The sequence below is a fragment of the Orcinus orca genome, chromosome 16 (assembly GCF_937001465.1).
Source record: "Orcinus orca chromosome 16, mOrcOrc1.1, whole genome shotgun sequence".
In the NCBI taxonomy this organism is placed as follows: Eukaryota; Metazoa; Chordata; class Mammalia; order Artiodactyla; family Delphinidae; genus Orcinus; species Orcinus orca.
Window position 1 is genome coordinate 56,858,315 of NC_064574.1, and position 21,436 is coordinate 56,879,750.

General features: G+C 49.8%; 1 protein-coding gene across 6 annotated transcripts; it reads left to right on the plus strand.

Moving 5' to 3' along the window:
• The first annotated feature begins 56 nt into the window (after positions 1 to 56).
• PMM2 (phosphomannomutase 2) lies at positions 57 to 21,424 on the plus strand. Of its 6 annotated transcripts, none has more exons than XR_007472347.1 (9): positions 57 to 206; positions 5,045 to 5,156; positions 6,993 to 7,069; positions 7,751 to 7,842; positions 10,482 to 10,581; positions 10,693 to 10,768; positions 12,060 to 12,175; positions 18,212 to 19,820; positions 19,942 to 21,424. XR_007472347.1 is itself a non-coding variant. In XM_033428829.2 (8 exons), exons 1-8 carry the CDS (start codon positions 141 to 143, stop codon positions 18,251 to 18,253), a joined length of 681 nt encoding a protein of 226 aa, XP_033284720.1. In that variant the 5' UTR covers positions 57 to 140; the 3' UTR covers positions 18,254 to 21,424. The 6 variants fall into 6 exon arrangements, 3 of the variants coding, with proteins under 3 accessions (XP_033284720.1, XP_033284721.1, XP_004270245.1); XR_004483527.2 differs by having other exon boundaries at positions 18,212 to 18,399; positions 19,689 to 21,424; XR_004483528.2 differs by having other exon boundaries at positions 18,212 to 18,399; positions 19,942 to 20,139.
• Positions 21,425 to 21,436: the final 12 nt, after the last annotated feature.

The window sequence follows — 21,436 nt, forward strand, 5'->3', positions numbered from 1 at the left end:
GCTAGCGCTAATCCGAGGCATTATGGGAGTGGATTCTCCTCCTCCCGGCGTGCCCTGCGGCAGGGGGGCTGGTCCCGGAAGTTCCGAGACGGATTCCAGGTGCCAGCGAATCCTGTAAGGTACGCGTGGAAACTGGGGTCATGGCGGCGCACGGCCCAGCGCTCTGCCTCTTCGACGTGGACGGGACCCTGACGGCCCCGCGGCAGGTAAGCGGCGTCCGGCGGGCTGGCGGCAGCCGGTGCAGAGCCCCCTGCTGCTCCCAGACGGGGCTAAGGACCGCCTATCTCCCCTGAAGGGACCGAACTCTATTCTGGGTTCCTGGAGGAATGAGACGGAAGCTCCCACCAGCTCTTCAAGACCTCAGGGTGCTCGAAGAGATGGGACAGGCCGGAAAACTCTAGAGAGCAAGAAACTTGGGTTGGAAAACGCAGTTCTGGACTCTCACCTCCAGCCCCGGATTTGAACCCCAGCTCTGCCCCTTAACCAGCTTGTGTGCCCTCCTCAGACCTATGACGTATGGTCTCTGCCTGTAGCCTGATGTGAAAGACACAGGTTTCCAGGTCAAACGGACCTGGTAGAGTCTCAGCTTTACCTCCTGACAACTGTGTGACCTTGAGCAAAGTCATTTAACCTCAGAGCCTCAGCATCTATGGCATTAAGTGGGGATATGACCTGTTGCATGTGGTGTTTGTGGGTGTCGAATGAAATCATATAAGTTCATGAAAGTATCTTGCATACGGTAGACTGGGTTCAATAATATTCAGTTAATATCAGCGACCGCCACCACTCCCTTCTCCAGCCCTGCAGTGGAGTGGGGTGATGGAGGAGACCTAGATTGCTGCAGGCTGCCTGCTGAGAACCTCCTTGGACTCCTAGAAACTTCTCATTTCCAGATTTTGTTGCCGTAGGCACGGATATGTTTCAGTTAAGATTAACATTTGTGATCTTTGCCCACTCTGACCTCCCCTTTGCACAGATTAGTCACTGAACACCAGCCATTTGAACTTGAGACTTGGCCGAAGTAGCCTCACTGTCTTCAAGTTCTAGCTCTACCCTGCTTAGTTTGGGCCAGGTGAAAGCAGTGGTATGTGTGCTCCAGAATTCACAACGAATGTCTGTGACCTTAGCTGTCCCTATCATTTTACCTTTCTGAGCCACAGGTGCTATGTATCTAGTGATGATGCTCAATTGCAAGTTCTCCAGAGGCCCTTTTTGATTCTAAGATTCAGTGATCCATGCACACCTGTAGGTTGTTAATTAGCGCATAGTGGTCTGGAGCCAGTGTCAGCAACTCATTGTTTGTAAAAGGCCAGATAGCAAATACGTTTGTGTTTGCCGACCATATGGTCTGTAGTAACTACTCGACTTTAATGCAAAAGCAACCATAGACCTTATGTAGACATAGCATAGCTGCGTTCCAGTAAAACTGCTCTCAATTTGGCCCATTGGCTCTAATGGCCTCGGATTTACATTCCAAGCCTTTTTACACAGTATCATTAGACCCTTTTAACCTTTCTCCCTCTTTCATCCCTGGTAGGATAGTTGTTATTTCCATTTTTAATAAGGAAACAGACTCAGTGGAACCATGACTTTGATTTCACACAAGAGATCTGGTACAAGTCTCTGGGCCTCAGGGCATCGTTATTTGCTAAGTTTGCCATTTTCTGCTACTGCTCCAAGGTGGAGGCTGTTGTGTTCCTAGGTGTGTCATTCAGGAACGTGCTTCTGATTCCCAGAAGGTCCCAGGATATATAAGCATAAAGTATGAAATAGCAGCGAGACCAGGCAACCCGCGGTGTTCTCCCTTAAAACATTTGAAACGTGATATTCTTTGGCGAATGTAAGTAAATTTTTACACTCAAAAAAAAATCTAATTTTAAAGAGAATTGTTTCAGGGCTTCCCTGGTGGCACAGCGGTTAAGAATCTGCCTGCCAGTGCAGGGGACATGGGTTCGAGCCCTGGTCCAGGAAGTTCCCACATGCCACGGAGCAACTAAGCCCGTGCGCCACAGCTGCTGAGCCCGCGTGCCGCAACTACTGAAGCCCGTGCGTCTAGAGCTCGTGCTCCGCAACAAGAGAAGCCACCGCAATGAGAAGCCTGCGCACCGCAATGAAGAGTAGCCCCGCTCGCCGCAACTAGACAGAGCCTGTGTGCAGCAACAAAGACACAACACAGCTAAAAAAATAAATAAATTTTAAAAATAAAAAAAATAGAATTGTTTCTATATGCTGGGTGCTCAAGGTTAAAAAATAAAGCTATTTTAAAAATAAAAACTATTTTAGCAACAGATCTGTTCATTGTACAACCTTTCCCTTCCTCAGTACTCGCATTCTCAAACATTGATAAGCACAAGACAATCCGAAAGCAATCAAATGGGTTATCTTTTCCCTCAGCTGCTGAAATAGTATATGACCTAAACAGGTAAAATATAATTAGAGTGAAGTCCAGAGCTTTGCACATTTTAGTGTTTTAGTAGAATTTTGCTGTTCTGAGTACTTTCCTAAGAAATGCCATTGCATCTAAAAGCAGTTGAGACTTAGAACTAGGATATAAACCTGGGTGAATTGTTTTCCAACTTCCTATCATGAAAAATTTCAAACGTACAGAATCGCTGGAAAAGTATAGTACCCAAAACATCCATATTCCCACCACTTAAATTCAACAGTGATTGATATTAACTTTCTCTCTTTTTTTAATCTTTTCTGTGCCACTTCCTAAGCTGTAGTCATAATGGTACTTCACCCCTAAATGTTCGCACCTGCAGCTCTTGAGGACAAGGACATATGTCGTAACCAAAGTACCGTCATCATACTTAAGGAAACTATCACCAATTCCCTAATATTATTTTATACCCTGGTCCAGGGGTCAGCAAACTTTTTTCTGTAAAAAGCCAGATAGTAAATGGTTGGGGCTCGCAGGCCATATGGTCTCTGTCACAGCTACTCACATCTATAGTTGTGGCCACAGACACCTCGGAAATGAATGGATATATGGCTGTGTTCCAGTCACTCTACAAAAACAAGCAGCATGCTGGGTCTGGCCCACAGGCCCTATTTTCTAACTCTTCCTTTACTCCACTCAGTTTTCCTTAATTGTCCCAAAAAAGTCTTTTATAATTTTTTTTTTAATTTTTCAGAAGGTGAACTTCTAACATTTTTTCACCTTAATTCCAAGCTTTTGGCTCTTTCTCTGTGCTTTATTTTGTCTGGGATGATTTAGAATTCCTTGAAATTATCAGCACAAGAGTTATTTAGAAACATTATGACAATTTGGCTGTGTGGTTATTTTGCTCCAAATCTCTCCTGCGGTGTGGGGTAGTTTAGATGCTCTATTGTGGTCACGAGCAGCTAGGTCTTATTTCCTGTCAAAAAGTATTTGCTGCCATCTGGAAGCGAAAAGGTGTCTCTGACCAATGCAAGTTGCAGAGCACGTCTGATAGCTGGACAGCAATACCATTTAACTCATCAGTGTGCACAAGGGTCAAGAGAAAATAAAGTGTGCCCTTAGGCTTCTGTTTGAAGGTGGAAGTATTGCGTTTGTGTTGCATTTTTAATATTTTGCAGTCATGGGAATCTTCCCCACTTGCATTCTGACGTCGGCTCTGAGTAAAGCAGTTGTGGGGACTCTGGGACCCATTTTCACAATCACTGACTCAGAGGCCACTAGATTTTGTCTATTAGGTCAAGATTCCACCGGAAGATGTAGAAAAGATTGCACTCTGATGTAAGCCCTTCTGTACAATTTTATTAATCATATGCATGTATTACTCTAAAAAAATTTTTTTTAGGAAAAGGATAAGGGCTTCCCTGGTAGCGCAGTGGTTGGGAGTCCGCCTGCCAATGCAGGGGATGCAGGTTCGTGCCCCAGTCCGGGACGATCCCACGTGCCACGGAGCGGCTGGGCCTGTGAGCCATGGCCGCTGAGCCTGCGCGTCCAGAGCCTGTGCTCCACAGGGGGAGAGGCCACAGCAGTGAGAGGCCCGCGTACCAAAAAAAAAAAAGAAAAGGAGAAGATTGAATTCTGGATGTTTTTGTACTGAAGTTGAGTTAAGTGGGTTTTTTGTTTTTAATTTCTGGTAACTTTATTTGTGTAGATATTCCATGTAAGTGTACAATTAAGATTGCTAAAAGTAATGAAATAAAAGTTTAAAAACTTCATTGTGATTTGCTTGAACACAGGGATATCTTTTCATGTCAGTTTAAAATTTCTTTTGAATGGGCACACGGTTTGGAATTTAACTAGCATAAAATTATACCACTGAGACCACTATTTATTTTTTCTTAATATTTATTTATTTATTTTGGCCGCACTGGGTCTTAGTTGCCGCATGCGGACTCTTAGTTGCAGCATGCAGGATCCAATTCCCCGACCAGGGATGGAACACAGGCCCCCTGCATTGGGAGTGCAGAGTCTTACCCACTGGACCACCAGGGAAGTCTTGAGGCCACTATTTATAGATAGAGCTTTTCTTTCAGGAGAGACTGAAAAATCTAGTGGTCTTACTCTAAGGCTTTTTGTTTGTTTATATAATTATAATAAATCAACTCTCAACTTCCTCTTTAATCTCATTATGTTATTTTGTTTTAATCAACTTATATCCATAAATGGAGCACAGTGTGGCATTTGAAAGGACTGGGGTAGGTCTACATGCGTTGTGGAAAGATCACAACTTAGTGCTGAGAAAGCAAGTCATTGCACAAGATGTGGAATGAGTCCACTTGTGTTTCAAAAAGCACCTATTTATATATGTGCATATAGACAAGTGTATATATAAATGCACAGAAAAAAGGCTAGAGCAGTACATAACAGCTGTTAATATATTTCTTGTGTGTTTTAAACTAGGTAAAAATAAGTAAAATTTAACAAGTTTTTTTCCGATAAAAAAGTTGATGTCCCAAAAGCACGACTAAATAGTTGGTCTTATCTGTAGACCTAGAAACCAAATTGGCAGTTATAAAAATAAGGGTTATATCACTCTTGGGATTTTAGTCTCCCGATTACTTCGTGACTCTTGACTGTTGTGTTTTTCTTTTTGAAATGCAGAAAATCACCAAAGACATGGATTGCTTTCTACAAAAACTGAGGCAGAAGATCAAAGTTGGAGTCGTAGGCGGGTCGGACTTTGAGAAAGTACAGGAGCAACTGGGAAACGATGGTAAACTCCACATTGCTGGCTACATTTTGGTAAAAGGTCAACTTCTCATGAGGACGTTGGGACCTGTTGCCATTTAGTATCACAGGAGCCCCAAGCCCTCATCCCCGTATGGCAGGCTTCAGGCTTCCTGCTTCCTTGTTTGGGGAAACATTTTCTCTGCCTTTATTTTTCCTCTGTTTTTAGTCCTATAAATAAATTTCTGGAGTTGCTAGTGGAACAGTTGGTACTCGGATACATGGACAGATTCACCTAGAAAGATGGGTGTCTGTTTCTCGGCCTGCAGTCCTTCCTGTTGGTCCCCATTAACTGCCCTTCTGGCCTCAGTTCGGGCCCCATCTCCTGACGTTCTTCTCACCCAGGTGTTGAGGGGTGCTCCGGGTCTTCATGCTTCCCTCTGTTGCCCTATCGCAGTGTTCCCCAGAGTTCCCTAGTCGGGAGGCACCCAGGCTCCTCCCCACCTAGTGAACCAGAATCTCAAGCCCAGGACCCCAGGAAGGTGGAGATTCTTACGTGCCCCTTCACTGGAGATTCTGAAGGGCATGGGTCTGTAGGGCATGGGAATCATACTTTAGCAACTACCCTCAAAGAGAGTCTAGTGCTGTGGGTGCAGCACTCTGATGATTGGAAACTGTCTGGTTATGTTTGGCTTGAAGACTAGTGCTATGGGTTATTCATCTCCACGGCCCCAGGGCCTCCAGGGTGCCTGGCCTATAAGAAATAGCAGGTAGAGAGAGAGATGGATTGAGCATTCTTCTTGGCACTGTTGACATTTCGGGCCAGTAATTCTATATGTCCTGTGCACTGTAGGATGTTTAGCAGCATCCCTGGCCTCTACTCACTTGATACCAGTAGTGCTGCCACACCCAGTGTGACAACCAAAAATGTCTCCAGACACTGCCAGTTGTCCCCAGGGGGCAAAATCACCCCCAGTTGAGAACCACTGTTCTAGATGTAATATCTTACAGTGCGAATCTGTGTGGGGTGTATTTATTGAACCAGTTACTGAAAGAGGGATCTGTGTAGTCCCTTTAAAACTCTCTGTTCTGGTTACACTTAATTTTCCTTGTAGATGCTCTGTTTAGAAATGCTATAAACAACATAATGGGACACATTAAGACCCGGGGATCCTGTTACCTGGTCCTGATTGCCCTTTCTGCCTCTGGTCACGTAATTAACCACAGGCTCAGAGAGGTTTTGTCAGTGTAGCACAGCGTCTTACATTTCAGAGAGTAAGAGTTAAAACTCCAGAATCAAAACAGTAGCGAGCCAGAAGAAAGTGGAAGACCCACCTGTATCAGAATCACCTGAGGAGCTCATTCAGATGGAGATGTGGGAGCCCCACCCAACACATAGTGCCTGGGAATCTGCATTTTGGCAGGCACCTAGAGTTTGAGGCTCCATTAAGATTTATGTGGGTGGTCTTCAAATGTGAATGAATATAAGTATCGCCTGAAGAGCTTTAAAAAACAAAATCTGATTCTTAACCTGGCCTCTGCAGATTGTGATTCAGAAACCTTGGGAGCAGAGCCTGGAATTCTGCAGATTTTCATCACTGCCCCAGTGATGCAGATTCACAGTGGGGTTTGGGAGCCATCGTTGAGGTGCCCACCGAGTCTCCAATCTGCAGCCTAATTGTCATCTTTTAAATTTATAATGAAGAGCCTTCTTAAAAAAGTTTTTAAGGAGCTTTTTTTCCACCCTCGCCAATCTGTTAAGATGAGATAGCCTTTCACAGTCATTACTGGAGTTTAGCATTTTTATTGGCGATTAGTGTTAATCAAGAAATAGAAACACAGGGTCCAATTCATTGCATTCTCAATTTTGTTTTGTTGGCAGTGGTTGAAAAATATGATTATGTGTTTCCAGAAAATGGCTTGGTAGCATACAAAGATGGGAAACTCTTGTGCAAACAGGTAGGTTTGCAAGTATCCAAACTACTCTGTACTACTAGTGAAATGTTTTCTAAAAAGGTATTTGATATTGAATGCCTCCAGGGAGTTATATCTGGGAGAAGAGTGGTAATGAATCTTCACCCTGTATTGTTTACATTTTGGATATTGAACCATGTGACTAGTACACATTCCAAATTGTTAACTAAATTTTTATAATTGTTTTTCAAGGTTACTTAATCTAATATTTCTATTATGGTAGCAAAGACTAGGGCAAGTTGCCTTGCTGCAAGCATTTCTAAGAGGTACCATGTAGCTCTTATTACCATTAAGATCGTTCTATTCAGACGTAAGAGGAAGCCAAAGTGGAACAAATATATTTTCTATCAGTGTCTGCAGATATTTTAATTGAATAAAAGGCAGCAGCAATAAACTCTTTGGGGCTTTCAGGAAGCACTTGAGAGATAATGAATACAAAAATCTTGAGTAATGAAGCAGAAAATGGTTTTGACTGAGGCCCTTTCTGGTTTGCCTAATGTTTTCAACCAGAGAAAAAGGGAGAAAAGGAGAAAGGCAGTGGGGTGTGTCCCCACCACTGCTTGGTGACCCTCCAGCCACAGAGGCTGAAGACCTGGGTTTGCTGGAAAGCCATTTTGAAAAGGCCTCCTATTGTGTCAAGTTAACTCCAGTATTTTCTTTATCTAGAACATTCAAGGTCACCTGGGTGAGGCCCTAATCCAGGATTTAATCAACTACTGTCTGAGCTACATCGCGAAAATTAAACTCCCGAAGAAAAGGTGGGTTTGCTTTTAGCAAAGAAGCGCCCCTGGAATATGGCGTGATGCCATCTGGTGGGTTGGAGCCAACTTAACTCCAAAGCCAGGTGCTTAGTAAGGGACCACTGGAAACCTTCTGTAAAGCCAGCGGTAGACCAATGATCACATAAATGATGGTGCGTCCACGTGACGGAAGTTGAAAACTATATGCTTTCAAAGGCTATCAGTTAAGGCACATGCCTGTGAAACAGCAGTGTGGGAAACGCAGCATCAGCCCAGGCCCCAGCTCAGGAGTCTCAAACTGGAGGCCTCCGGGCCAAATCCCATGCAAAGCCAAGTTCAGTTGGCCCCTGGTGTTCAGTAAAATCTGCATTAAGTGCTATCATTTAAAAGTCTGATTTCACACTTTAAAATACCTGGGTTTCCGGCTTCTGCAGCATCTGAAAACCCGGCAGCTCGATGCTCCCTCCTAGGTGGCAGCAGCCTGGCGGGCAGCGCTGCCCCCCTCCCCATCCCCCAGTCTTTCACGGGCCACTTGTCTCATTTTTCTGGCCTCGGTAGGCATTTGATTCGGGAACGTACCTCTTGTTCTGAATACTGTTATCTCACTTCCCATTTTTAAATAATAACAACAGTAATGTGCACACATGCCCACAGTTAAAAGATTGGCAGAAAACGGACCATATGCTAATGGTGGTTGTTTCTTGGTAATGAGATTTCAGGTGGTTTCTTTGAAATACTTTTCATCTTCTCGGTTTTCTGCACTTAATGTGTAACACCCTAATGATTAGAGGGTGAAACATTTCTTAAAGGGTGATTGAATTTCAAGACATGCTGGAGTTTCGAGAGTGCTCGAGACCTGTTTCCAGAATTTCCGAAACAGATGCCCCTGCTCGGCACCTCCTCTCGGAGGGCAGGGGCTTCCTTTTTCACATCTGTCCCAGGTAGGGGGATGGATGAGACAGGAGGGACCCGAAGTCCATCTTTCTGGCAGCTGGGAGACGGCCCGTGAGGGTTCCTTATCCTGTGCTGTTGACTTTTACATATATTAGAAATTCTCCATTGTAGAAAGTGAACATATAACGTACCCCAGGTCATTTCAGTCTTTACTTTGGGCTGAGCATTGAGGGAGGATAAAAAAAGGATAAGATACACTCCTGTCCTCCAAAGAAGATGTCATCTAGTGAGAGGGCCCAGCGTGCAGAGCTGTGACTCCGAATTAGCCTGAGACACCCGGTGAATTCAGAAGGCAGAGCTGAGTTCCTCCTTGATCGGCGTTTACCCACATTGCTCGTGGGTCTAATGCTATGTCCCACACACGCCAGGCAAGTGTAGTAAGACGTCACATCGTCCAGGTCTTCAGGGGGGAAGTGAATGCTTGATCAACCGCCTTAGTCCTGGTTTTTAGAACAGAAGCCTTTCTACAGTGCATCAGCCTCCCTCCCTGCCTTGGGCATGACCTCTTTTACTGACAGTTTAGGACCCACAGGCCTAGTATCCCCCCTGGGAATGATCACCAGGGCCCCATACCCCAGTGTAGATGTAGAAGGTATAGGCGACAGGCTGGTCTGTACTGAGTCCAGGACAACCGGGACGGGGTGTTTGAAAAAGTGTCGTAGGTGCACATACGTTGTTGTATCGTTTGCCTCTTTCTCTGCAAGTTGAACACAGCAGCGGAAGGATCCAGTGATGGAGATACCGCTATTTTTACTTTACTTGCTTCCCAGTTTTTTAGATAAACTGGTACTTTTCATTTCAGGAGCCCTTTCAGGGGGGCTCAGAGCAAGTGCCATTAGCCCCTTTCTGAGCTCAGAGCAGAGCGGTGCCCAGGGTCCCTGGTAAGTGGCGGCATTGGCGTGGAATCTGGTCCCAGCCCCAGGCCTGGCGTGTGGCCTTGAAGTATTATTACTGAGGCTCACCTGGGGATCCTCAGCAGCTTTTCCTGTGTTGCTTTTCTTGGTAAAAATCAGCATTTCACTAGGTCACTTGCAAAGGTGTCTGGGACATATATTTTCAAATTCCTCAGAGAACTTGAAGAGCTAGTAATCATTTTCATAGCTCTTTGTTAACTATAACATTGTCTGTCAAGAGCAGCACCGTCCAGCAGAAATGTAATATGAGCCACATGTGCCGTTTTTTCCGCTTTCCGTGGCCATGTTTAAAAAAAAAAAAAACCAACGGAAAGGAATAGGTGAAATTAATTTTAATATGTTTTATTTAACCGACTATATCCAAACTATAGTCATTTCAAATATAGTCAGTATAAAGCATTGTCAATGATGGTTACACTCCTTTTTCATACGAAATCTGTGAACTCTGATCTCAGGTCAGATCAGCCACAGTTTTCAGGGCTCTCTAGCCACGTGAGGCTCGTGGCCGCCACACGCCCCAGCACAGCACCGCCAAAGGCTGATCACACCCGCCTCTGCCATCGGAATCGCCCCACTTTTTTTTTTTTGACCACACCTCGGCATGCGGGATCTTAATGCCCCGACCAGGGATCGAACCCATGCCCCCTGCAGTGGAAGTGCAGAGTCTTAGCCGCTGGACCGCCAGGGACGTCCCTGGAATTGGCCCGCTTTTTAGCCTGTCTGTCCATCTGTTGTGTTGCTCAAATAAATGATGTATCTCTGGGACCTCCGTCCCCTTTTCCTCCCCAGGGGTACTTTCATCGAATTCCGAAATGGGATGTTGAATGTGTCCCCCGTCGGAAGAAGCTGCAGCCAAGAAGAACGCATTGAGTTCTACGAACTGGATCAGGTGAGTCTTTATGAAATAGCCGGGTGTTGTGCACGTGTGGTGTGCACCTCTGCGGCCAAGAAAGTGTGCTTCTAATGCAGTGGACTATCGGTATCTTTTTGTTTTCCTCAGAAAGAAAGTATAAGACAGAAATTCGTGGAGGATCTGCGGAGAGAGTTTGCAGGGAAAGGCCTCACGTTTTCCATAGGTATCATGCATTCAAGCGGGCTTCAGGCTCTGGGAGCTGTTTGCTGGGAGGTGGTTGTGGGCCGGTGTGCTCTTGAACTTGGACGGTGACGAGTTTGCAGCTGGGCTGTCCGTGGCAGGAAACTGCCCTCCTGCCTGATCAGCGCTAGCCGGGACTCAGGTTGGGAGATGACTTCCACGCTGCTGGGTTTGGTTCTAAATCCTCGCCCAGCAGGATTTTTCCTGCCTGCACTTCTCCTAGTCAAAAATAAGATTGCTTAATGAAGAGTGAGAACTTATCCCCACACCTTTGGGCAGAAGACAGCTAGCTCATGGGTGACTGTAGGAGAGAGGTGGGACAGGGCCTCTTAGATCAAGTAGACTGAATGTGTTCTGGAATCCTGTGATGTTCGAATGGCAAGGAACCTTCGAAGTCACTTGGGCTGGTTTTACAAATCAAGAAGCCGAGGCCCAGAAAGGGGAAGCCACTTGTCTAGGTTCACGAAATTTCTGTTCATAGTGACAGGCCAGCATGCGGCTGTTTCCAGTGTCTGATGCAGAGCTCTTCCTGCACTGCTGGAAGCCCTTTCTGCCTCGCTTTTTGGTGGAATATGCCTGTCAAACGCTTTAAACAGACCGATTTCTGCTGTCAGTGCTGACAAGCCATACTTACAGCCCTCTCCTTTCACCGGCTCAAATAAGCGTACGCCTGCCAGAAAACTGGAATTGCAGAGGGCCTCTGTGTAAAGGATGAATGGGTGTCTTGTTAAGTATCCTTGAACTGTGAGATGAACACCTTCCCTGACACAGCTCTGAAAGGGTTTTTGTTGCCCAGGAAAGCTGCCTGGCAATCCCCGTCCGTGGGGTTTTCATTTTCCTGCACGACGAGCTGGATGCATCCCGCTCCCAGGCCCCTCCACCGAGCGCACGGTGCAGCTCCAGGGGAGCACGGCTGAAGAAAGCTGTTCGCAGCTCTTTCACCGGCCTGCTTTGGGCTTCGTTTAAGCGCGCTCTGCAGACCGCTCGGGTGCAAAGCCATTGTGGGTCTCACTCTGATGAATCAGCACTCTGTGTCTCTTTTTTAGACTTGAGATTTTTAGGTTTTAGGTGAAATCATGTTGGAGGAAAAAAAAGTCATACAAGAATTGATTTCTAGAACCTACCCGTAAAGTATTGTAATTAGCAAACTGAGGTAATAAAAATCAACCTTGGCACTCCAGTTGCCGACAAGGTCAAAGGGCACATTTTCTTTCAGTGACATATCATTAGCCTCCTTTTCACCTTTAGCTTGTGTGTCTCCCTCCCCGCGGCAGGAGGTCAGATCAGCTTTGATGTCTTCCCTGATGGATGGGACAAGAGGTATTGCCTGGGACATGTGGAAAAGGACGGCTATGAGACCATTTATTTCTTTGGTGACAAAACCATGCCAGTAAGTATAGAAGTGTTTTTGCTGTTTCGTTGTTCAATTTGGGTTTGAAGAGGGGGAAAGCGGACAGACGGGCTTTTCTGCCCCCAGCCACACTTCACCTGGCAGCCCAGCTCAAACTGAGTAATAGCTTCTGTCCTATGAGAGGGGGGTGAGGGAGCCCCCTCTTCTCTGCGCGCAGACACCCGACACCTCTGAAGGCAAGGATGGAGCCTTTCAGTTTGACTTTGAGTTAAGTGTCACCCACCTCGAGCGCCTTCTGGAATGAGACCCAGTGCTGTCATCAGATCCTCTTTGTGTTTCAAAGCCCTTGCTGTTTTTGTTTCATGTTTCCGCCGTGTTTTTTCCCCAGGGGCGTTCCTTTAGGTTGGGCACTAGGAGTCCTAAATGGTAGGAGGACCAAGAGTCTCGTGAGTCTGGAATTCAGGAGAGATGAGAGGTGGGGGGTCAGGCCTGGGCATCACACACTGAGGGGCAGGAGGCTGTCCCGGGGGGGCTGTCGGAAATCCCAAGTCCGGGACCAAATCTAAACTGGGGACTGATGGGAATTCCCTGGCGGTCCAGTGGTTAGGACTCGGCGCTTTCACTGCCAAGGGCACAGGTTCAGTCCCTGGTCGGGGAACTAAGATACCTCAAGCTTCTCAGCGCGGCCAAAATAATAAAATAAACTGGGGACTGAGAGCAGAACCAGGTGTTGAGAGGCCAGCAGGAGGAATTTCCCCAGAGCCACCGAGGTAGCAGGCGAGGCTCTCCTTAGGACAGGTGGGTCCCCAAGGGGCTGGATGGAGGGGCTTTGTCGCCATCGAGGCCCAGAGGAGGCTCAGCCCCCAATGGTCACTGCCCAGCCCGGGGCCGCCTCCCTTTACCTTCCTCTTGCACCCCCGTGCCTCTCTGCTTCCCTCTCACGGGCCACCCGGTGGTGGTAGCTACCTTGCCATCAGGCTCCTGTCTCAGGCTTTGTGGCTGTACTGCAGCAGCAGAAAGGCTGCATGGATGGAGTTTTTAATCCCTCCAACCCCCGGTCCACCCAAAATGCGTGCTGTTTTGCTAAGGTTTCTCCTATGTGGACCTGCCTTTTTCAGTAAGATCTCAACGTGCTAGTCTTCCAGCGTGAAAGGGACTTCTGGATAGTATAGTCTCATGTCCTGCTTTCCAAATTATAAAACTGGGGGAATTCCCTGGCCGTCCAGTGGTCAGGACTCCACGCTTCCGCTGCAGGGGGCCACAGGTTCAATCCCTGGTTGAGGAACTAGGATCCCACGAGCCGCCCTCGCCGGTCCCCCGCCTTCCCCCCCATCCTCCCGGCTTTGGGCTGATTCCTGCAGGCTGAGAAGACAGCTCTTCAGAGGGGCTGAGGCAGGTTGTTCTGTGATGATGAAGCCTCAGCTGGGACTTTGCAGGATGGAATGCAGTTCTTGAGATAATTAGAAAACAACATCTTCGGGGAATTCTTCATTTGGAAATTAGAGAGTTTTCTGTTTAACCACTGCATTACCACACGTCAGTTTTTGTTTTTTTTTAATCTTACCTACTTTTAAAAAATGGATACTATTGAAGGGAGGTTCCCCCCCATTCTTAATTAATAGGTATTCATTGTAGAAAATTAGAAAAAGCATGAAGAAGAAAGGAAAAGACACTTGTAAATCACAGCTGACATGCCTCTCAGCCTCTTTGCAATGTATATGACCCCAAATGTGGGACACGGTGTGTTCACTGGTTTCTGCTTTTGTTCTCTTAACATATTTCGTTCCCCCCACGTCGGGGAATGTTCTTTGAAAACAAGCCTTTAATGGCCATATAACGTTCTAGCATTTGGGCACAGCTTATTTACCCATTTCCCTAGCAGAGGCCCTTTGCGTTTGTGGCTCTTCGTTGTCTTCACGAGCACTGGAGTAAACGCTCTCGCATCATTCTTTGACCTCCTCTCTGATCTTTTTTATCAGTGGTTTCCTGGAGATGGGAGTTAGCAGTCCAGCCATCTAAATCTTTTAACAACCTGAGGCCCTGAGCAATCCAAATACTTGCTTTAAGTTTCTTTTCGTATTCAGTGATAGATATTTAGAAAGCTGTTTTCTTTCTTTGCGCCAAGGCAAAATGTTTTTGCCGGCTCCCAGGGAGACAGCACCTGAGCTAAGCGCTGTCAGTAAAAAGCCCTTTCCCTGCCAAGCTCAGCAGGCTTAGACGCCTGCCCGGCAGCTCGGCCGGAGCCTGATGTTGCACCGAGTCCCCCGTGTCTTCCCCAGCCCCTGCCCCGAGCACCTCCAGAGAGCAGAGGGAAGAGGGAAGGGGCTGGCCCTGGCTCTCCTGGAAACTCCCTCATCCGTCCCGGCAGCCACAACAGGCAGCTTACAGGCCCTGGGCCCGGCCTTTGGTGGGAGTAGCGGGTGGGGGCGGGGGTGGGGGTGGGGGCTCGGTTTGCTGCGGGGAGGGAGATGGCCAGCGCCTGGGGAGATGCACCCAGGCTGCTCGGCCTGGCTCTCCAGGGGGCTTGCGCCTGCCAGCTCAGCCCCAGCCTTGCCGAATTCCCAGGCAACAGTGCCTCTGCTTGTTTAATGCTTCTTGTAAAAAACATCTGGACTTGAAGTCGGGGCGACGTGAAAACCCACTGGAACACTTGGTGAGCATTACCCACTGATGGGTGTGACTCCGCAGTTCCACTTTGGTTAATTCGGCTCTCAGTTCACTCCTACGTGTGTAGAAAGGGCTACAGAGAGGGGCACGCCAGAAACAACCCCACCCTTCGCAGGAGATGGAGAAATAAACGGGGGTCCAGCCACACAGCGGAATGCCAGGTAGCATAAGCACAGCTGGTGTGGAGCAGTGCTGGTAAGAGGCTCCATTTTTGTGTAAACACAGAGAAATCATCTCTCTTCGTGTCTGCTTGTAAGTGCACATGGGGGGTCTGAAAGGGTACCCCCAAAATTACAGAGTTACCGTGGGGGTGGGACGAGGATGGGAGAGACTTACCGCTGTGACAAGACCCTGTTTTTAAATTTTTGAGCTGCATGAAGGTGCTGTCTATTGAAAAATAAAACTTAAAAATGTCAAATTGAAAAGAGGAAGGGAACGAAGCTTTTCAGGTTCTTCCTCAGCGCCACCCCTGAGCAGGACACTTCCACTCCGCCACCAGCCGGGGGAGGCGGGGAATGCGGGGGCCCCGCAGAGGGCCAGCTGCTCGCTGAGTGCTGTCTGGAAGCCCATGCCCTTTTTATTCTCCTCTCTCACTTCCAAAACACTAAGACTGCTCATCCTTTACAGTCAGCATGAGGTGGTAGGCTTGGAAACCGAGAGCACCCAAGTCGGCCCCCCAAAAGCCCGGCGCGGTGACCACACGTGAGTCTGTCTAAGCCTCAGTGCCCCGGGCCGTCCAGGGGGTTGTGGGTCCGCTTCCAAAGGACCGAACAAAGTGAGAGGTCTTAGAGGGAAGGGAGTTGGGGATGTGCCTCTTTCCCAGCGGCGGGCCTGCCTGGCCTGCATCCAGAGGCCCCTGCTTTTAAGGAAGTTGTGATAAGGCTCACCTAGTACTGAGGTTGCTCTGTGAGATTGGGGGCCTGCGGGATGGTGACAGGTTGCCCTTGTGAGTGGTACCCAGCGACCCTTGAGATTCTGTTAGGCCTTTGGCCGGGGCCTGGGCTTCCTCGGCGAGCCTGGCATCTCCCGGCATCTCCTGGCATCTCCAGGGCTCCCAAGGCTCCTTAGGGCTAACAAAAGTGCAGAATGTGTCCTTGGGACAGACCTACCTGACTGTTTGTTTCTGTGGCAGAATCTGAGACCCAGGTCTTGTGTGGCTGGTGGCAGGCTTAGGTTAGCATGGTGAGGGGATCGCTCGTTCCTGGAGGGACCCAGGGCAAATCGCCACTCCTTGTGGTCTGAGCCTCCTGGAGGAGGATGGACCAGATTAGAGGTTCTCAACCCTGCTGAGAACCCTGGGCCCCCTGCGGGAGGACAGGAAGCCAGATGCTGTGCAGGGGAACCATGGGTCCCATGTGTCCACTGGGGGCCTGCCTTCCTTCCGGACCCCAGAATTGGTGGCCTCGTTGGTCCAGAGAACAGGACGGTGGACCAGCCCCACCCCAACGCTCCTGCTCAGGGAGACCCAGGCTTAAGGCCCCCAGGGCTCACTGGTGTCCACAGCATCAGCATCTCCCCGATGTGCTCCCGTGCCAGGGCCCCTCACGCATCTCTGAACCCCGTTTTACGGATGAGGGGAGCTGTGCCAGAGCCATCGCCAGACCCTAAGGGGCAGTCACCCAGGGGCGTCAGCCCCACCCCTAGCCTGGTCATCACTAGATTCTGAGCTGCTGGTCCTCAGCCCTGGAGGCACATTGGAGTCACCTGATCGCTTTCAAAACCTCATGACCCTGGGGCCAGGCTGTTTTTGACCATAGCTGTTTACTTCTTTCTAGGAAAAAAATCGGCACAGTTATCTAAGGGCATTCATTTTTAAACGTGAAAGTTGTTTGAGGTTGTTTTCATCCACAGCTAATTCTGACATACTGGGAGAGCAGCGCACACCGCAGTCATCAGGTCCCCAGCCTCCTGCGTAAGCCCTGGGCACCCAGCTCTCCTGTGGCCAGAGACACCCAGGCACGGGAGCTCTTAGTGCATCCTGGGCCTTTGGCCCCCATGTCTCTTGTTCTTTCCCAGTTTTATTGATGTATTTTTAAAGCTCCTGCAGTGACTGTCACTTGCAGCCAGGGGAGAACCCCTGCTCTGGGATCTTTGAAGGCTGAGCCTTTGTCTTGGTGGCCTTTGTACCCATAATGGATAGAAATTGGCTAAGTGCTTATTGAACTACCCGAGGTAAACGTCCATGTGCAGCTAGAGAGCTTGCCTGTGCCGCGGGCAGGTATCCTCACAGCAGAGACCCCCTGGGAGTTGTGTCTGGAGCAGGGCATGCAGCCGGCGGCGGCCGGGACACTGATGCAAGAAAATCAGCTTGCACTGCGACCCTCCTCCCGCTGCGACCCTCCTCCCATCGGCCCAGACCTTGGCCTTGTAGGGATTAAACAATGGGCAGCCTGCGCTGATCCGGGGCCTCTACTTTGGGCCTGCCAGGTACACCTTAACGGAAACATGATCACTTACTCATCCCTTCGCCTCTTCCCTCCCTCCGTCTTCTCCCAGGAAACAGGAGCTTTGTTTTGGAGCTTGTGGGTGGCTGAGCCTGCCCAGCAGGAATCCAGTAACCTTTGGTGCACATGCAAATCCAGTTTTGAAGTTTCCTGTTCACTGTAGCCTTATTTTTCTAGTGGGTGGCACTCACTAGCTTGGTGGTTTGGTTCTGCTTCTCCCGACCTCACTCCGAGTCTGGTTTGCAAGGTCTGTGCAGCCCCAGGAGGGAGCCCGCCCGCTCTGAGGCCAGTTGCCCTGCGGGAGATGTGGGCAGTGCGGGCAGTGCAGCTTTGCTGCCCTCTGAGAGCAGCGGGCCCCACCGGGCTGCAGGAGGTTTCTCCTTCCCGGGTGATCGGAATCTCTGGACCTGGCTTTGGTACGAGTCAGTGGCTTACAAGGCAGCAGGGCTCAGCCTCCTTCCACGGACAGCTCCCCGCCGTCGCCACCAGCAGGCCCTCTGTCAGGTGAGGCATCTGTTGGGCACCTGGGACACCCTCTCCAGGTTGGGGCAGGCGTGGCATCTGTAAGCCTGCTGCTCCAGAGGTCCTGCTCCCCAGAGAGTGGCTTCTGTCTGCCTTGCACCCTGGCTGGGGGCTGGAGCCTCCTGACTCTCCTCTGCTTCCGCTTTTGAGTCCTCATCCCCCATCCATTCTCCAGAAAGTTCCTCTTGTGAAGTGAACCTGATGGTGTGAAGCCTGGCTCCTGGCTTTCTGGAGGCTTCACATAAAATCCCAAGTCCTCATCTCGACCTGCGAGGCCTCACGGCCCGGCCCCTCCCCGGCAGGCTCTAGCCCAGCAGGCTCTAGCCCGGCTGGCAGCCTTTCCCGGATGGGCGGTCACAGGGCTTGTCCCTTCTCTTCCTTCAGGCCTCTGCTCAAAGGCGTCTCCCCTGTCACCCTGGTCCCCTCCACTTATTCTTTGCAGATGCCGGCAAAGCATCCACAGAGCTGTTTATGTCCATCTTAAATGTAAGCTTGGAAGGCGACCCTTAGGTGGACGTCATTTGTTTGCCACTGTATCTCCAGCTTCTGAGACCATGCCTGGAGGGTAGTGAGCGCTGCACACGGTTTGTTGGGTTAATCCGTGAAGACTAACCCCTCCTTCCAGGGTCGGTGAGTGACACTGGAGTGAAAGTGTCCACAGGTGGGTGCTGGGTTTTTCTGAATAGAGCAGGAGTTCTTGCTTGCTTGGTTAGGTGCTCTGTGCTGGTTTCCCCACACCAGGCCATTCCTAAGAGAAATCTTTTTTTTGTCGTAAGAATTGTCTTCACGTGTACTTGTTCAGGAGATGCTGGCCATGAACTGGGGGCCAGCTGAATGACCAGAGCCCCTTCACAGGACATAAATTCGTGAGGCCCGCGCAAGGCTTGGCAGGCTTCTGGGAAAGAACATTCCCCAGTGTGGCTCCAAGGTCATGGCCTCCCAACATGGCTCCACCCAGCGCGCCTCAGCCCCAGGCAGTAGCCCCTCATGAGGTCTATGAACTTCACCTTCTCCTAGGGAAGCCGTCTGCTTGAGGGTGGGTGGTTCTTACAAAGATGAGAGCAGCCATAATTTCAGGTGTTCGTTGTTTAAAAGGATGTCATTTTCGTACAGAATCGTTTTCTCCATACTGGCTTCGTGCGCTGTGTTTTATGAAAAAATCCATTTTCGCTGCAGTGATTTTCATCACATTATAAACTAATTGATTTTTTTTTCAAGATTTTGCGTTAGACTGCTTATCCAATGTTATGAGGAAAATATAGCTAAGCAGGGGCTTTCCTGCAGGGCTGTGGGTTGTGGAAGCAGCATTCCCCTGAGATGGGCGGGACTGGGGAAGGGGGTGCAGCACAGACTAGGTGATCCACAGCCACAGGACCCCCTGCACCCAGCATGCCTGGCCCCTTCCAGACCGGGCCTCAACTCCTAGGGGCTCACCAGGGGGAAGGAAGCATGAAAACGCTAGGAAGCGGTGCTAGCTGCGCGCTGGGGCTGCCCCAGGATTGCGCGTCCACCAGTGGCCTCGGTGCTTTGGGCGAAGTGCCGCCACGATCCCCACTTCACAGATGGGGAGCTGCCCACATACCCCCCTCACCAGTGCTAGACCAGGATCTGAGCCCAGGCCACCAGGCTCAGACTCCAGCCACATGGGCCTATTTAAACTTCAGTGAATCAGACTCAGTCCCTCTGTCACAGGCCTCACGTGTGGCCTCTGTCGGCTCAGAGGTGGACCGTGTCCATCGTCACAGAAAGTCTCAAGGGCAGTGCTGCTGTGCACTGTCTGCCCTCCTACAGTCCCCCATGACCTGTTAGGAAAGTTTGGATGCAGTTAAAACAAATTGATGGGGTGAGAATTCTGCTTTCTTGATAGAAAAATAAGCCTTAGACAGATCTTCATGGGAACATCGTGATTTCTTTCACAGGCATAATTGCATGTTCCAAAGCTAAACTGCAGTTCAAGGGAAGGTGAAAAACCCTTTTTTGGTACGACAGTACCCTTGCTGTTCCTCTCCTGGGGGCTAAGAAAAGGTGCCTGAAGAGATGCTCCCCACCCGGTAAAATCGCAGGGTCCTCATTTCTGGTCCTATTTCTCTGGTGGCCCCAGGCCCCTGGGTGGCAACAGCCTTGGCCCAGGAGGAGCCAGGTGGCGCCTGCATCTGCGCCGTGTCTTCTCAGGGCGGGAACGACCACGAGATCTTCACAGACCCGAGGACGGTGGGCTACACCGTGACGGCGCCCGAGGACACACGCAGGATCTGTGAGGAGCTCTTCTGCTGACCATCCCTCTCCCCGTGGGAGGGGCGTCCCACCACGCCCACCCCCAGCCCACTGTACGGTTGTCACTCGGGTCCTCACTCAGCAGGGAGATGGCCCTCCGCCTCCAGTGCTAGAAGCAGCCAGAAGGGAGAAGAAAAGGCTTGTCAAGAATGGTTCAAAGGACTGTCTCCAACAGAGGGTTTTGTCCCCACCCCGAGTCTCAGGACCCCCAGCCCTGCCCTGATACGTGCGATCACAGTACACCTGGGGTTTTTTTGTTTTTAAACTTTCCCATCATTCTAGAATGATACAGGAAGAACGAGTGTGCCTGGACCCTCCCTCTTTCCTCATGGGTCTTGTGGAAAATATAACAGATATTCACATTGGGACCCTCTGCATCAGTACCAGGAGGGGGGCTTTGGTGATGAGAAAGAAAGGACAAGATGTTTACAATGATCTGACCCTGGGACATGGTTAAAAACACTTCCAGAAATGAAGCTCCCCCGTGAGAGTGCTGGTCGAGTGACCACTGACCCCAGGGACTTTGCACCTAGCTGGCCCAGGAAGCAGGGGTAGCTCTGTATCCACTACACTTTGAAGAGCCCGCTGGTTTCCTAGCCATTGGGACAGAGGCAGTGGAACCAACAACCCCGCCGAGAACTGTCACATGGCCCCCCCGGGACGCAGCTCCGAGCCCAGGCCTAGAGACTAACTGAGGCGGTCACACTTCGCCCAAAGAACCTCCTCCTGCTGTCCCCAGGGCCTGTTTGCCCTAGTTCGTCAGGGATCGGGAGAGCCTGAACTAACAGATCAGGAGCTGTACCATTTCTCTGCCGGATGTTTGAATAAGCCCATCCACCCAGGCCCTCGGAGCTGCCGTGGTCGGGTCTGCAACCCTCACTCCTCCCTCCCGCCTTCTGCAAGTTCCTTGTATAACTGGAAGGCAGCGCAGAGCCTCGCCCACAACACAGAACACGGAAGAGAGCTTTCCAAGAAAACGGTTGCTGTGTCACTTTTGAGCATCTTCCTCCACAGACCAGTGCCGGGGCCGGCGTCAGTCCAGGCATGGCCTCTGCTGGGGACTTGCAGACCTGAATCTGAAGTGGGGATTACAGAGGTGCTCTGAGCAGCCCACCTTTCTGCCCCCACCAGGTACCTTCATCACAGAGGAACCTGGTTCCCCCCAACCCTCCCCCAGCCTGGCTTGTCTCAGCTCAGGATCAGCGCCAGGCTGCGAGGTCAGCCCCCTCACCTGCCCAGGGCCACACACTGGGGTGACGGTTCTCACTGGTTCCCAGGACTGTGCCGTCCTGTGGCATCCTTCCTGGCTGAATTTTACACAATACTGTAATGATCTTTCCAAATGAAGAGTAGCAAATTAAAGTGATTTTATCATTTCCTATTTTTCTTTCTG

Coding starts and splice junctions, on each gene's coding strand:
- PMM2 (XM_004270197.4), top strand. CDS start 141: ATGGCGGCGCACGGCCCAGCGCTCTGCCTCTTCGACGTGGACGGGACC. Junction 7,070..7,750: donor GGAAACTCTTGTGCAAACAG/GTAGGTTTGCAA, acceptor TTCTTTATCTAG/AACATTCAAGGTCACCTGGG. Junction 7,843..10,481: donor ATTAAACTCCCGAAGAAAAG/GTGGGTTTGCTT, acceptor TTTCCTCCCCAG/GGGTACTTTCATCGAATTCC.